The 14567-nt window shown below is 49.2% G+C and overlaps 1 protein-coding gene across 1 annotated transcript in view; it reads left to right on the forward strand.

The window, feature by feature from the left end:
- Positions 1-14567, forward strand: part of RASGRF1 (Ras protein specific guanine nucleotide releasing factor 1) — a 120182-nt gene that overhangs the window by 90539 nt on the left and 15076 nt on the right. The window contains 3 exon segments of the mRNA XM_037833258.1: positions 2831-3028; positions 7399-7478; positions 13485-13602. Of these exon segments, the coding sequence (XP_037689186.1) occupies positions 2831-3028; positions 7399-7478; positions 13485-13602 (396 nt within the window).

Raw genomic sequence — 14567 nt, forward strand, 5'->3', positions numbered from 1 at the left:
TGATCCCTTGGCCAGGGGCACTTCAGTCACCTACAGCAAAGGACGGGCCCCCTAGCAAACACTCCCCAGCCTGCAGGACGGGATATCGCAGCTCAGGGGAGCAGCCCTTTGGGGCCTCCCAGCCCTCAGCACCCAGCAGTTCCTACAGTGACCAGGGCAGCAAACAGGAGACCCACATGTCCATCAGGAGGGAATAAATGATGGAGATGGGGCAAGGCCCCCAGGAAACCTGCCTGGACACTGGATCTGACCACACCTTGCACACAACTCGAAAACCCGTGCCAGGCAGCAAAACACTGCCCCTCTCCCTGCCGTGTCCTATGTGTGCCCAGGACTCAAGTAAGTAAAAGACGAGGATATGAAGTGAGCATTTAATGAATATTCACCACATCCCAGGCATTATCCTAAGGGTTTCATAAACATCATGGAAAAACTGAGGCCCAAGGAGATTAAATTTACAAAGCAGGAGAGCCTGCTTTTGAACCCAGCAGCTTCCCCAGGCTACCCTTGTAACTGCTTGGGATTTGGCTGCCTCTGTTGAAATCCATCATTTTTTTTTTTTTTTTGGATACACAATATGTGAGCATCAATCACGGTGATGGCGGCCTGAAATTCATTTTCTTCTTCTCTCCCTGGCACAGTTCTATCACCTCTTTACCAATCCTTTTGCCTTTCATTTCTTTGTCTTATTGATTGGGATTGGCTAGGATCTCCCATACCAGGGTTGGAACTAAAGAGAGGCAAGTAAGGGGCCCAGGGCACAATATTTAAAGAGCCACACACTCTCAGGCTTCCGTGTTTACACCCCTGGGTGCCTCGTTTGCCTCACCTTGGTCCAGGACCTCTCCAGGACAGTGTAGAATGGAAATGGTGATGGTGGGTCTTGTTCTTGATTTTGAAGGGAATTTTTCCAACATTTCCTCAATTAGGATGATGTTTATTTCTTTATCAAGGTTAGGAAATTCCTTTCCATTCCTGTTTGCTAATGATTTTTACCATAATTGAGTTTTGAATTCCATCAAATGTTTTTTTCTGCATCTGTTGAGATGATCATATGGTTTTCTCCTTTAATCTGTTGAAGTGGTGAATGCCAGTTATAGACTTCTTTCCTTTGCATTCCAGAGACAAATCCACTATAGTCATGATGTATTAAACAAATAAATGTGTACTTTTCCTTCCTTGTATTGTCCTTATCTGATTTTGGTATCAAAACTGGCCTCAAAAAATAAATTGGCAGATGTCTTCATTTCCCAGCTGCTAACGAAAATACCATACAATGGTTTGTCTTAAGCAAGGGTTGCTCCCTTCCAGGGTCAGTAGTGTTCTGGCAGTTGGCGGATCTTTGAGATTTCTTGGCTTTCCCCTTTCATGGTGATGACCTTTCTCTTCTGGGTTCTAGTTTCAAGCCTTTGTTCCTCCACTTGGCTTTCTCTCTCTATCACTGAATTTCTTCTGCTTATAAAGGACTCCAGTAATCCAGATTAAGGCTCATCCAATTTCAGTTGGCCACACCCTAACCAAACAACATCCTCAAATGTTCTTATTTACAAAGGGCCCATCCCACAAGAATGGATTAAGATTAAGAATGTTTTTTTCCCTGGGGTACACAATTGAGACCACCACAGCAGGTATTCCTTTGTTCTCTATTCTCTGGAAGTTCGTGTAAGATTTGACCTATCTGTTCCTTGAAAAATCAGTGTAACTCATAGGTAAAACGGTTTGAGTGTGGTGTTTTCTTTATGGAAAAGAATTTAACTACTCTTTTAATTTACTTAAGAATTATAAAATGCATACTATTTTGTATTATCATTTCTTTCTGAGTCCCAAACCATTCTCAAGTAGTTTTCCAATCCATTCTTTTTGATGTACATCATTTAGGAATTCTTTTTGAAAAGGTCTTTTGGTGGTAAAGCCCTAGAGCTTTTATGTTGTTTAGCCACCCTCAATTTTTTATATTAGTTTATATATATAAGGTTTTTTTGTGTTTTTTTTTCTTTACTTTTTAGTTTGAAATAATTATAGATTCAGAGGAAGTTGCGAAGAAATGTACAGGGAGGTCCCATTCTTCCTGCTCTCCTGGATCCTGGCAATTCTACTTCTCTGCTGTTCTGGCCCCAGCTTTCCACCCTCCTGGCTGCTCCAGACCCAACTGACATTTTATTTGTTTGTGTGTGTGTCACCATTTACTGGGGGCTGGAGGAGATGAAATCCTTGGAGAACTCTCCTACCTTACATGTGAGGCCAATGATGCCCCAAAGTGGGAGTCCCAGCCAAGGTCTGGTTGAACGGCAGGAGATTCCCTCAGAGTTGGCTCTTTTTAACCGTTTACTCTTTAAGATGGAAACTTAGAATCCTTTTGTCAAGTTCTCAAGAAAACATCCGTTGTATTTTTATTGGGTTGCATTAAATTCATGTATTGGTTTTGAGAAGATTGCCATATTTACATTCCCATTTGGGAATTTGATTTCTTTCTCCATTATGCAGTCCTTTTATAAACTTTGGAAACTTTTTTTTCCATGTAGCACCCTACATAGTTCTCATTAACTTAAATTCATATGTAACTTACAAATTCCCTTTGTTATTTTGAAGGTAATCTCCTCTTCATTGTATTTGCTGACTGGTTACTGCAAATAAAGAGGAAAACTTTTCATTTATGTATATTCTTTATCCAGCCACCTTAATGAGCTGTTATGTGTTCTAGTTGTTTTCCAATTTATTCTTTTTGAGATTTTCAACCAGGCAATCATATCATCTGCAAATAATGGTGATTTATCATCTTTACGATATTTATTCCTCTTACTTTTTTCTGTCTTATTGTATTGGCTTAAAGATCAGTAACTTGATCGCTTCAGAAATCATCCGCAATGAAGACATCAATGCAAGGGTGAGCGCCATCGAGAAGTGGGTGGCTGTGGCCGATATATGCCGCTGCCTGCACAACTACAACGCTGTGCTGGAGATCACCTCATCCATGAACCGCAGTGCAATCTTCCGGCTCAAAAAGACATGGCTCAAAGTCTCTAAGCAGGTGCGGGCAGGAGGCAGGCACCACTGCCTGCCTGGAGCTGGGCTGGGGCTGGGCTGGGGTTGGACTGGGGCTGGGCCAGAGAGGCCAGTGGGCTGGCCACGGGGCACCCACAGGTGGGTGAGGGACAAGTTCCCCGGTGCAGAGAACCTCTTCTCCTATATCACCTGGAACCAGATATCAGGCCCACTGACATGGTACTGGGATCTATGGGATTTAATTCCTACTTGAATAGTTAATTTCCCCTTGAATACATGAGACATGTAAAATAATGATTATTGGTCCCAACACTCTTCTACTTGAGTGATACCTTCATGGGGATCCCAGCCCAGATCTGCAGGGTTGCGGAGACAGTGGTCAGTTGATCCTGCGAGTGCCTCTTCAGGACTCTAATTACACCAGCCCTTCAAACCACTAGAGAGTTAGTTGTTCCCTGCTACCTATTGGTTAGCTGGTGATCTTAAATGTGAGCCTGATCTTATTCATTCAGAACATGGTTCTGAAAAACCATAAGATAGATTTTTCCTCTGAAGTAAGTTCCCTGCACTGGGGTCGTAAGAGGGCAGCACTCTTAGAAAGAGGGCATAACAGGGCACTTGGGCCACTTTCTTGGTGCAATTGATGGATGCACAGCCCCAGGCTGCAAGAGGCTGGGCAAGCACCACCAGTGGACAGGGTAGGCCTCCAAAGACACTGATAACTTGGCAGTAGTCTCCATAGTCCTACAGCTGGGTGGGCCTTATGGGGTCCTGGGTCTCCAAGGGGCCCGTCTCATTTGGACCATCTGGATTTCATACATGTCCCTCTTATTGTTCTCTTTATTACCCGCCCCTCACTACACCCCTCATGCCAATGGCAGGTCAAGATCCTCCCCACCAACCAGGTGAAGGCCCCTAAATCCTTCTGTCACAAAATAGCAGCAAAATTCAGGACAGCCATGGGGCATCTCTGCTGCCCTTCTACTGCCTCTTGGTCACTCCAGTCCCTGATTACAACAGGGCTGCAGAGTGCTACAAGTACAACCCCTTGATTTCTCTGATCTTGCATTCCAATGAGGCTGGGCCTCTTGCTTCTTGGCACACAAAGATCTGGGATCAGGGCAAAGACAGTGGAAAAGGCCCCTCTTATCAGTGGGCTCTTAGAAAGAGAAGAGGCTGTAAGCATCAGAGCTCGGGATTGCAGACACGTCTGGCCACAAGTGGCACACTTGGTTGTGAACTCCTGAAGTCAGGGGTTGAGCAGGGCTGCTGCAGAACCTTTAACTCATCCTGGCTGGTCTAGCCAGTCGAGGTTCAGGCAGGGTTATTGGCAGAGTCTGAGGGGCCCATTCTAGGCCAATATCTTGCTTCTCCTGCCCTATCCTGGTGGGATGGTGTCATCTCTTCCAGAGGCCCTCAGGCCAGGCTCCACTTTCCAACCCCACTTGGGCTTCCTGGTATCCACGCCTGGTGCATTTCTTGGCCTCATTCTCCAACATCACCCTCTTCATGGAGTTGGGCGGAAAGTGCCTTGGCCATCCTGAAGCCTTCCATTCTCTTTGGAGAGTGTGAATCGAGGGCAATTAGAGGTCAGGGAATGTGGCTTCAACCATCAAATGGTGGCCTGCATTCTAGGATGTCATGCACTAGCCTGGGGCTAGCTGGCCACATCCAAAAATCAATATACCTCTGATGGACCCACCAGGCCTCCACCTGCTAAGGCAGCTGGACTCTGATGGCTCCTCCCAGACCTTCATCCTGTGTCATACATCTGCACAGATCCCTAGCTCCAAGGGCTTCTGGGAGGCCATGGCTATGGCCTGGTCAACACCAGCCAGGGATGGCTCACTAGCTCTCTGCAGGTATTCCATGGACATTTGTGAGCCACCAAAATGGCCACATTTATTAGAGGGCCTGAATTATGGCCTCAACACCAAGTTTTTATCACTTCTTTCCATATGCTGGCCCAAACAGAAAAATAATGTGGAAAAGAATTATGTCCTAGTCTGGCCTAGCCCTTAGCAAAAGAGTTAAGCAGTCAGAATCAGTTTGGGACTTCGAATCTCCATTTCCCTTTTCTTTTCCTTCCACCCCTCTGCCCACCCTCTGCAAATAAAACTTTCCCTCAGGAAAGGATCTGATGCTGCTCCTCCATTGGAGGGTACAGATGACTGATGGGGTTTTATGTGTTGCCTCTCCTAGGTAACAGTTGCATTTTAGTAGAGACTGAAGCCTCTTTGACTAAGAATATTTTTGGCCTTGTGCTCCAGCTTCACCTTCCTAGTGAAGTTGGAAAGGAGCAGCCTTGGCCATCCTGAAGTCTTCCTTTGGTGTATAGGTAGGGATGGTATTTGGGAGGCCAAATAATCATCTTTTTTTTTTTCTGACACTACTTCCAAAGCACGCTCCTTGCTTTGTCCCTGCTCCCTGGCTTCAATGACATATTCCAATAGTCCCTGCATTTCTGCCCACTAATGTCCACACTCCAGCAGAGATGCCCCAGATCTGGAGGGCCTGGTATCCCCAGTGAGCATCAGTGGGTAGAAGTTCTTGGTCCAGCCAGAAGATACTTGAGCTGGATCAAGTTGCAACATACTTTTGAGCAGCAGCTGGGAAAATTCTGTGGTCTTCCAGGCCGGACTGTGACAGTCCTAAGAGGAGCAGATACACAGGGAAAGTAAGCACAGGCCTGTAGAAGGAAATCAAGGTGTGCCCAGCTGACAGCCACAGATTGGTCCCAAACGTATACAGAGAAACCCACACTTCAGAATATTCTCTCTACATTTTCATGACGTCCAAGCACAGTGACACCAAACCCAGAGTTATCTGGCCACAGGGTCTCCCAACCACAATTCTAGAATACCTGAACCTATTGTCCTTAGGGAACACCTGGACTTACCCTCCCATTTCCAGGTGTGGACACTGAGGCCCAGGAGAGTGAGAGGAAGTGATCTGCCTGTGGGCACACAAAGGTGGGTGACAGATCCCAGTCAGGCCCTTGGTTTCCAAACACAGGGTACCTGGCCTCAGGCCGTATCAGATCATTCCTCTGCAGGTGGGTAGAAAAGAAAAGGAAAGAGAGGTGCAGCTCAGACCTGCCACCCCCTCCTTTTGAGCAGCTTTGGAAAGAGATGAAGTAGAGGACAGAAGTTGAGACCCTGGGGCCAAGACTGGCCTGGGCATCTAGATTCTCCCAGTTGTCTGAAAGCAGACATCTCAAGTGGTAAAAGCAGAATCATCTGCCCTTGACTCAGAGGGGCCTGTGCTGTCCCGGCTCATGTCTCATTTACCAGTTCCAGAAACTGTTTTTTGCTTTCAACAAGGTTAAGCCCAAACCAGCTGGCAAGCTTCCTTCTCCTCTTTGATAATGGACTGAAGGGTACATTCTGCCATTCTTTCCCCTTGAAGAATACACATTGATCTCTTCTTCAATCAGAATGAAGACGTAGATTGTCACTTTCTGTGAGCAGACTTCTCAGATAAAAATCTGACCCAAAGAATCCACGTGTGCTTGGCCTCTGTGGCCTGTGTCCCGAGGGGCTTCCTTCCCGGGCTGGCCAGCCCTCTGGGCACGCGGTGCACTGCTGTTCTCCAGCATGGTTCCTCAGCCACACTCTGAATTTTGAATCTCGGAGATGGAAAGGAGGTCACTAATCCACCTCACCATTTTAGAAATGAGAGAACTGCGGGCCCCAGAGGTGAAGGAGTTCTTCCCAGGCCACCGGGGGTACAGAGCAAAGCCAGATTCAGCCATAACACACATCCGGTCTGCAGACAAACTCCGGTCCCTGAAACTTTACTCCAGCCCCGTGTGTGCGCTGGGCCTGGCTGGACGTTCGGCAAACCATGGGGTTGCTCTCTTCTCCATCAAGGCCTTTGCTTGTTTGTGATCAGAGGACTTACCACCTTTGTTCATTATCCACATATTGGATAATGAATTGGTGTTCCTGGTGTATAAGAGTGAAGGTACAAGAAGATGTCACATCCTTTGGATTTAGCTCATGAGAAAGATCATGGTAATGAAAACCCAGCCATTCCCTGCCGAGTGCAGGCTCCTCAGGGTCACCCACCAAGTCCTTCTAGACCACCTGGGTCTCTTGCAGCTTTCTGAGGGCCAGTGTCATAGGTCAGGACCCCCTGGCCCACTTGCATGTTTCTGAGAGATGCATGTGTGAGCACGTACACGCAAAACCAGGATCCACGTTTGACTCCAACAGACTTCGGAGCAAGGTCTCCAGATCCAGGAGTCCCTGAATCCACCTTGCCCCCTCACGGGGCAAAGTAAGCATGGACCCCCACCCTCAACCCCAGCCCGGGCAGCATGCTGGAGTGTGGGCCAGAGCCGCGGGCCTCCATGTTTGCTGTCTATTAGTAAATGCTTCTAATTCCTTCTAGACCAAAGCTTTGATTGATAAGCTCCAAAAACTTGTGTCATCAGAGGGCAGATTTAAGAATCTGAGAGAAGCTCTGAAAAAGTAAGTGTGTGTCGTTTTGTCACTGTTATAACCACATTGCAGAGGCATTCACATGGCACACCTGTCTGGAACAGGAGGTCTGTCTGTCTTGTCTGTCTACCCTCAAGACTCCTAGATGTCCTGAACTCCAATGGTGGGTCAGCTTTGTCTTCCATTGTCTGCCAAGAAATTTCTGCAGTTTTGGTGGCCTTTCCCTAAGGAGGCACAGGAAACAATACATTGAAATCCCGACAAGCACAATAATAGTGAGAATAATGGGGTCCCAGACACCTCAATTCTAAAACACACATTTTTTTTTTTAATTTCAAATTTCTGACATCAGGATATATTTTAAAGTCAATATGTTCATTTAATATGATTGTGTTTTCTTTTTTACACTAAAAGTAGCCATCAAACGAGAGTGCATTTTACAGACAATGGTATCTTGGAAACTTTTTGCCAATAACAGCACCTTACAGTTTACAAATAACTTTCGTAGCCTTAAGTGCATTTAACCCCATCAGCATACCGTATAAAGGTGGGTTTCTTGACCTCAGCATATTGTCAGTTTGACCCAGATTATTTTTGGGGGGATGTCCTGTGCATTGTAGGATATCTGGCAGTATCCCTGGCCTTTCCCCTCAAGATGCCAGTGGCATTTCTCTCTGTCCCCAGTTGTGACAACCAAAAATGTTTCTAGACATTGCTAAATATCCCCAGGGGAGCAAAATCACACACCCCCACCCCCACCCCCACCCCCACCCCCATTGAGAACCGTTGCTGTATGACAGCTTCAACCATCCTGTTTGCCCAGACAAGGAAGCTGAGGAGCTGGAATGATCCGAGGACTTGTGGCCACAGTGACACGGCCCCGGCTGGCCCCCAAGGCCAGCACTGCTCTTGCTTTGCCTCGGGCTGCCTCCCGTGAAGTTCAGGAGCCCTCTCCCAGGGAGCAACAACTCAGCCCATTTGTACACACAGTGGCCACCCACACACATGAAACGTGGGATCTGCTGTCACCACTCCTGTGAGATGCTTACTTCAGCCTCTGCATGAGGTCTCTGCCCTCCTCTTGTTGACTGAATGGCCCCACTGTGCTCCCCGCGGTCACCTGAACACCCGCCCACTGGGCTGGCCCTGCCCTTCCCCCCTCACCTGACTGGTTTCTCACTGGACCTTGGAGAGATGAGGAGACCCCCGGAGCCCTGGTTCCTCTAGCACCCAGGCAGGGATGCCCCTCCTCCCCTCCACGAGGGACGATGTGATCACTGCCAGCCCAGGGCCAGCCTGGGGGCCGGGACACTCAGAACCTCCCGCCTCTATTGGTGGCTTTGCCACGCTGTTCCCCCCACAACACTGCCAGCCTCATCTGCCTGTTCTTCTCGCTTTCTTCCTGCTGTCTTTGGCCTGTCCTTCGCCAGCTCCGTGTGCCATTGCCTTGACCATCCCTACTCTGTGTCCTCAGACAGACATCCCACCCATCTGTGCTGTCCGCCGTCTCTTCCACCTGGGCTCCCGGAACCCCTGTGGACTGTGCTTGTGGGGAGCTCCCATCGTGCATTCACCAACTTGTCCGCCTGTCCCCAGGGGCCTCTCCATCCACCTCTTTCCCATGGCTTCTTCAGCCGTTGAGCCTCCACCACAGCCTCCACTGTCCCGTGGTGCTGCATTCTGTCTCAGAGTCCCCATCCTGACTGTCTTCCCTCTTCCAGGTTACCTTTGAGCCCATGTAAGCACCTCTCCCAGACTCCTCTGCTCCCTGCAGCCCTGGGCAGGGGGTTGGCCTTCGGGCATTCTGGGAGCCGAGACCTTTATGCAAACCCCGGTTCTTGCTTTATGGAGACTTGGGCCATTCGGTGCAAAGGAGGAGGGAATGAGGAAACATGGGGCAAGTGTGTGCACCTTTTCTCCTAAGGCTCTAAGATTTTCACATGAAGCAATGTTGCCTTGAACAGTGGGGGAGAATGGGCAGGGAGAGCAGGATGGCTGTCTGCTGGACATGGCTGGTACCCGGCCAGCCAGACAAGGAGGCTGGCGGTGGGCGCACAGCCCCATCCGGGTGTCCCAGGCATCTTTTTCAGCCTGTCATTAAAATATTAAGTCTGTGCCAGCATCCAGGTTCACGAATGGCCTTATTGCCTTTACTGGCAAAAATTTCAACCCCACATCCTGCATCCCTTCCCCCAGCCACTCTCTTAAATATCCTCTGGCCTGCCTACCATCTTTGCTTTGTGTGCCCCTCCACCCCCTTCCCTGGCGCCCTGAGAGTGACCTTACCTCCTCTTCTCATTCCCCATACCCCTCTCTTGGCCTTGCAACGATCAGTGTTCCCACAACTCCCTGCAGCAAACTTTGGCTGAGAATTAAAATTAACAGTCAAATTTGGGCATGAGCTCTTTGAGGGGTTGGTTCCAGTTTTGCCAGCCCTGTCTAATCTCACCCCAGCACACATTTGCATGTCTGCACCTTTTGTCTTGAATTTGAATAAGAAGCCCTTGATTTAGAGGAACAAAACCCTCTAAAGGATTAGAACTGCTGCAATAAAAACCTTTCCTTTTTTGTCCCCTTAAGTCAAGGGTGGGACTAGCTGCACACAGCTACTCAGCTAGCTGACCCCCATGCTGTTTCCATGCACAGTCCAAGGTGGGTGAGATCCAGCTATCTGCGCATACTATGAGTTCAAAGGCTGACCCTTCTGGAGTTCCAGAGTTGCAGGGGCTCCAAGAAGGCAGAATGTCTATCTCAATCTTCCTTTTCTGCCTGTGACCCTATAGCCAAGGCCTGGCCTCCTGCTGACAACACAACAAAGCAGTTAGTGTCCAGGTAGCAAAAAAGCAGCATTGGACTCTGCTCCCCCATTGCATTTTTTTTTTTAATCAAAATCTGAGTCCCTAATCACCCTGCACCACGTGCCAGAACCTTGGACCATGACCCCAAGGGGATCGGCCCACACAGCCCGGCCCCAGGCAGGCCCTCCACTCCCTTCCTGAAAGCCTTTCACATGGACTCAAGACGGGAGAGAGGAGATCCCTGACCAGAGCCAGCAGAGGCTCGTAGCAGAGAGTGGCCTATCCACAGCTGGGGCGGTGCAGCGAAGGGAGGACAGAAGTGGACATGGATGCTTGTCACCAGTACCTTCCCTGCAGAGGGGATGTACATCTTGCTTTCAGCAGCAAGAACAGCGTATCATTGATCTCTATGATTCCACTTTGTGTAACCAAGGATTTCTCGGTAGAGGGAGACATCAGGTTTGGGGGCTCCAAACCACAGGCAAGGCCTGGATGCCAGGTTTGGCCAGTCACTGACCGGTCACCTCTCACCATGGCCCGGAAAACCAGAGCAGTTTTTAGAACTGGAGGGTGGGTACTTTGTGCTCCGTTCCCTGAAGCATCAGACACAGGCAGCCTGAGGGCTCTGCCAAAAGAGGAAGTCGCACCCCAGCAGCTTTGTTGTCTAGGCCCTCATCAAGGGTAAGACTGGGTCCCCCTGGGAGAGGCCAAAACACCCACATGGGAAGATCAGAGGGGGCCAAAAGTTGAGGTGTTTTGCCTGCACAAAACCCCCAATATTTCCCTTTTTGTTCAGCTGCCTATTGTGGGTGAGTCCCCTCTTGGCAGGGCCCTCCTGCTGCCCTCCGCCAGCCCTGTCCCACACAACGGTCCCCTGTCCTGACCACTGTGGCAGCCCCAAACACTCCCCAGCATGGCTCAGGCTCTCCGGCCCCCTCCTCCACTAGGTAGGCAGTGAACAGGGGCAGACGTTTGGCATCGGGGCTGAGGGTTGCCACCTGCACTTGATTACATCACAAATCCATCAGCCTCTCACAGCTGGATTGGGAACCTCACTACCTTGGGAAACCCCACCTCAGTCACCAGAGGGCCCCCGTCCCGAACCCCACTTTCAGGTTTTCGGGGTCTGGGTGACTGACCACCCTGTAAGACCTTCAGAAACGCTCCGGGTCTGGGAAGAGAAGGTCTTTAAGCATCTAGTACCTGGTCTCACCCCGAACAGGGGTAGCAGGGTGAAGACGGAGGGCACCGCTCAGCCGCCACCAAACCCTCAGACCTCTGACTGACTTCACCATGAGATCCACAAGCTTTGTGCTTCACATGTGGAGTATGATAGAAAATAAAAAGCTGGGCCTGTGACAATCACAGACTATAAGGACCAAAAGGGCCCAGAGAGGGCCACCCATGGCCAGTACGAGCCAGTCATTTTTTTTTTAATCACAAATATATTTGGCCTCACAATCCAGTATATAAACACATATATGTATAACAGGAATGGAAATTCACAAAACAATCTATACCATTATTCTGTGTAATGACTCAGGTGTTTTCTGTCCTAATCCATTTCTTCTTTTTTTTTCCCCCCTTTTTTTAAAATCTGAGCAAAACCTCCTAAACTGATTTCAAAACCCACAAAAGAGTCAAGAGCTACAGTTAGAAAAACTCTTCTGTCCACCGTTTCCCAAATTAAGGTGTCCACCTCCTTCACAACTCTGCATACCCAGATATACTTGTGTTCATTTAATAGTCTCCCTTAACTTAACTCACTTTTTCCCAAAATAAATTTAAATAAAAAGGTAAACTTTAGATCAAGGTGGTAAATGGAAAACCAGCCTACTTGCCAAAAATACGAGATTATCATAAACAATTTAATGTTCTGGCCAGATAGTAATGTTTGCCATCACTCTGATCCAAAGACCTGTCGCTATTTGTTTAAAAAGAAAAGAAAATATTAGGGGAGATTCGATGAGTGGTAGAAAGTGTCAAAGCCAAACTACCACTAACGGAGGCTCTCTCCTTAAGCACTAGGGGTAAAAATGAAAATATGCTTCTCAGCATATGACTCAATATTATTTAATATGGTGTCTGTGCATCAACTAAAATCAATCATCAGACCACCTAAAATTGTCTTGGATGCCTGAGAACCAGAGAGGGAAGGAACTGGCCCAGGGTCACACAGCAAGAAGCCAGGTTTCTGTCCTTGCTCTACCAACCCTCCCTGCCTCACCTTCTGCTGGAGTGGCAGGATTGCCAACTGGTCACTGGGAGACAAAGGTGGGATGGGCAGGAAATGAGGGTCACCTGCATTGCAAGCAGCAGTTCCACCCTGCTTCTGTGTGCTGAGCTGAGGGGAGGCTGCAGAGCACTGTGCAAAGAGTCCCACTGATGGACTAGATGGGCCAGGATACAGTCGCCAAATGGGATCCATCACAGAATCACCCCTTTACCCAGCACCATCCCCAGGGGCACCAGAACAAGCACAGTCAGCCTGGGACAGAGCAGTAGCAGGAGCCCCTGCTTCCAAGCCATAAGTCAGAGAGGCATGGTCCCATCCCCTGACAGCCCCCAAGTATGGACTCCCCCACCCAACCCCCATCCCAGGAGCCATTTCCAGGAAGGTGATCACAGAGGGCAGCTGTTCCTGCTCTGGTGCCCCGAGCCTAGTGTCTGGGTGGGCGGGAGATGCCAGTGGAGCGGGAAGGGAGGCACAGGTAGACTTTGCTGCAGGCCAGTTGAAGGGAGCAGTGGCTGGGTCTCTGGGAGCAGGAAGAGGCAGGGGAGCTGGAGAGGGCGGCTGCTGGCAACTGACAGGTATGGGGAAGGATGATAACCCTCGGGGAGGTGGTTCTGGGGTAGGGTTTGGATAGGAGTTTTAGTAGAGAGACAGAAAGGAAAGATGGGCCGGGAGGGGGCTGGCGACAGCAAGTTTCTTGATCAAGGCCAAAGGACCCCATCTGGGACAGAGGACAGCGAGGGAGAGGAGGGCCTCCTGGCCCTGGCAGGGAAGGGACACTTGATCAAGTAGCCCCAGCCCACGTGAGAGGCCCAGGTAGCACCTTGTCACTCCCTGGCCCCAGAAGAGTGACCCTAGGCCAAGGAGTGTACTGTTCTTCCTGGTGAATGGAAGGCCCTTTGCCTCTAGCAGAGAAAAAAGTGCGAGCAGGGTGTTCTGTTCTCAGTTAGAACCTTGTTTTTATAAGTGAAAAAAAAAAATGTGTTAATGCCATTTGCTTTAAAGTTGTGACCCACCCTGTGTCCCTTACCTGGGGATGTACCTCACCGACCTGGCCTTCATCGAGGAGGGAACGCCCAATTACACAGAGGATGGACTGGTCAACTTCTCCAAGATGAGAATGGTGCGTTTCCAACAGCGGGGCAGGGGTGGGGGGCGTCAAAACCCAGACCCAAGCCTTGGGCCCACCCAAGCTCTGTCCCCCAGGCTGAGCCGGCTGGAGATGGGACACCCCTTTGAGAGCCTGAATCTGCTCCTCCAATAAGAACAAACTGTCACTGGCAGTAATGAGCACTTGGCAAGCCCTGAGCAATTTCCTCCTTTAATCCTGACAGCCTGAGAGGGAGGTACTCTTATTCTCCACCTTGCAGATGAGCCTCAAGGAAACCGCCCAAGGTCACCCCATAAGTAATGGGTAGAGCCAGGTGTTGAGCCCTGGTCAGTCTGACTCAAGCTGGCACCTTCATTTGCTCTGGTCACCAAGCTTGGGCTTGGGCTGCAGCCAGGCTGGGGTGGGGGCACCTTATCCCTCTCTTCCCCATCGGCTGTTGTGTGGCCAAAGTAAAACCACTAGCTCATGGGCAACACCTCCTAAGCAAGCAGTTTTCAAATATTCCCCCAAAAATCTAGGACCTGAGGATGGGAGCAAGGAGATCCCTCTGAGCCTGGAGTGGTTTTCTAGCCATCCCTTTCTCCACCCTCTCACTTCAATCACTTCTGTCCATTTAGTATGTTGGGCTTCCACAAGAGATTTTGTTTGAAAAAATGTTTCCCTGTCCAACGTACATTTAAAGTGCCGTCCTCGCGGAAGCCCCTTAGCATCATGTCTTGCACATAGTAAGTGTTTCGAAAGTGGCAGATGACTGGCTTTTGCTGGAGCAGGAGGGTTTAGTTTTTGTGATGTTGGATGGTTTATGCCACTGATTAAAGGAAATTTTTTCCTCTCAGTCACATAACATGATTAACCTAGAGGGTCTTGACAGGTATCAGGCTTGGAAGCAGATTGCTGGTTTAAAGAAAACCGTGATACCCCAGTGGGATCCTCCAGAAGACAAGGAATATTGAATAAGAGACTGTCCTCGGGCTTAC

The sequence above is a fragment of the Choloepus didactylus genome, chromosome 4 (genome assembly GCF_015220235.1).
Source record: "Choloepus didactylus isolate mChoDid1 chromosome 4, mChoDid1.pri, whole genome shotgun sequence".
NCBI classification, from domain to species: domain Eukaryota; kingdom Metazoa; phylum Chordata; class Mammalia; order Pilosa; family Megalonychidae; genus Choloepus; species Choloepus didactylus.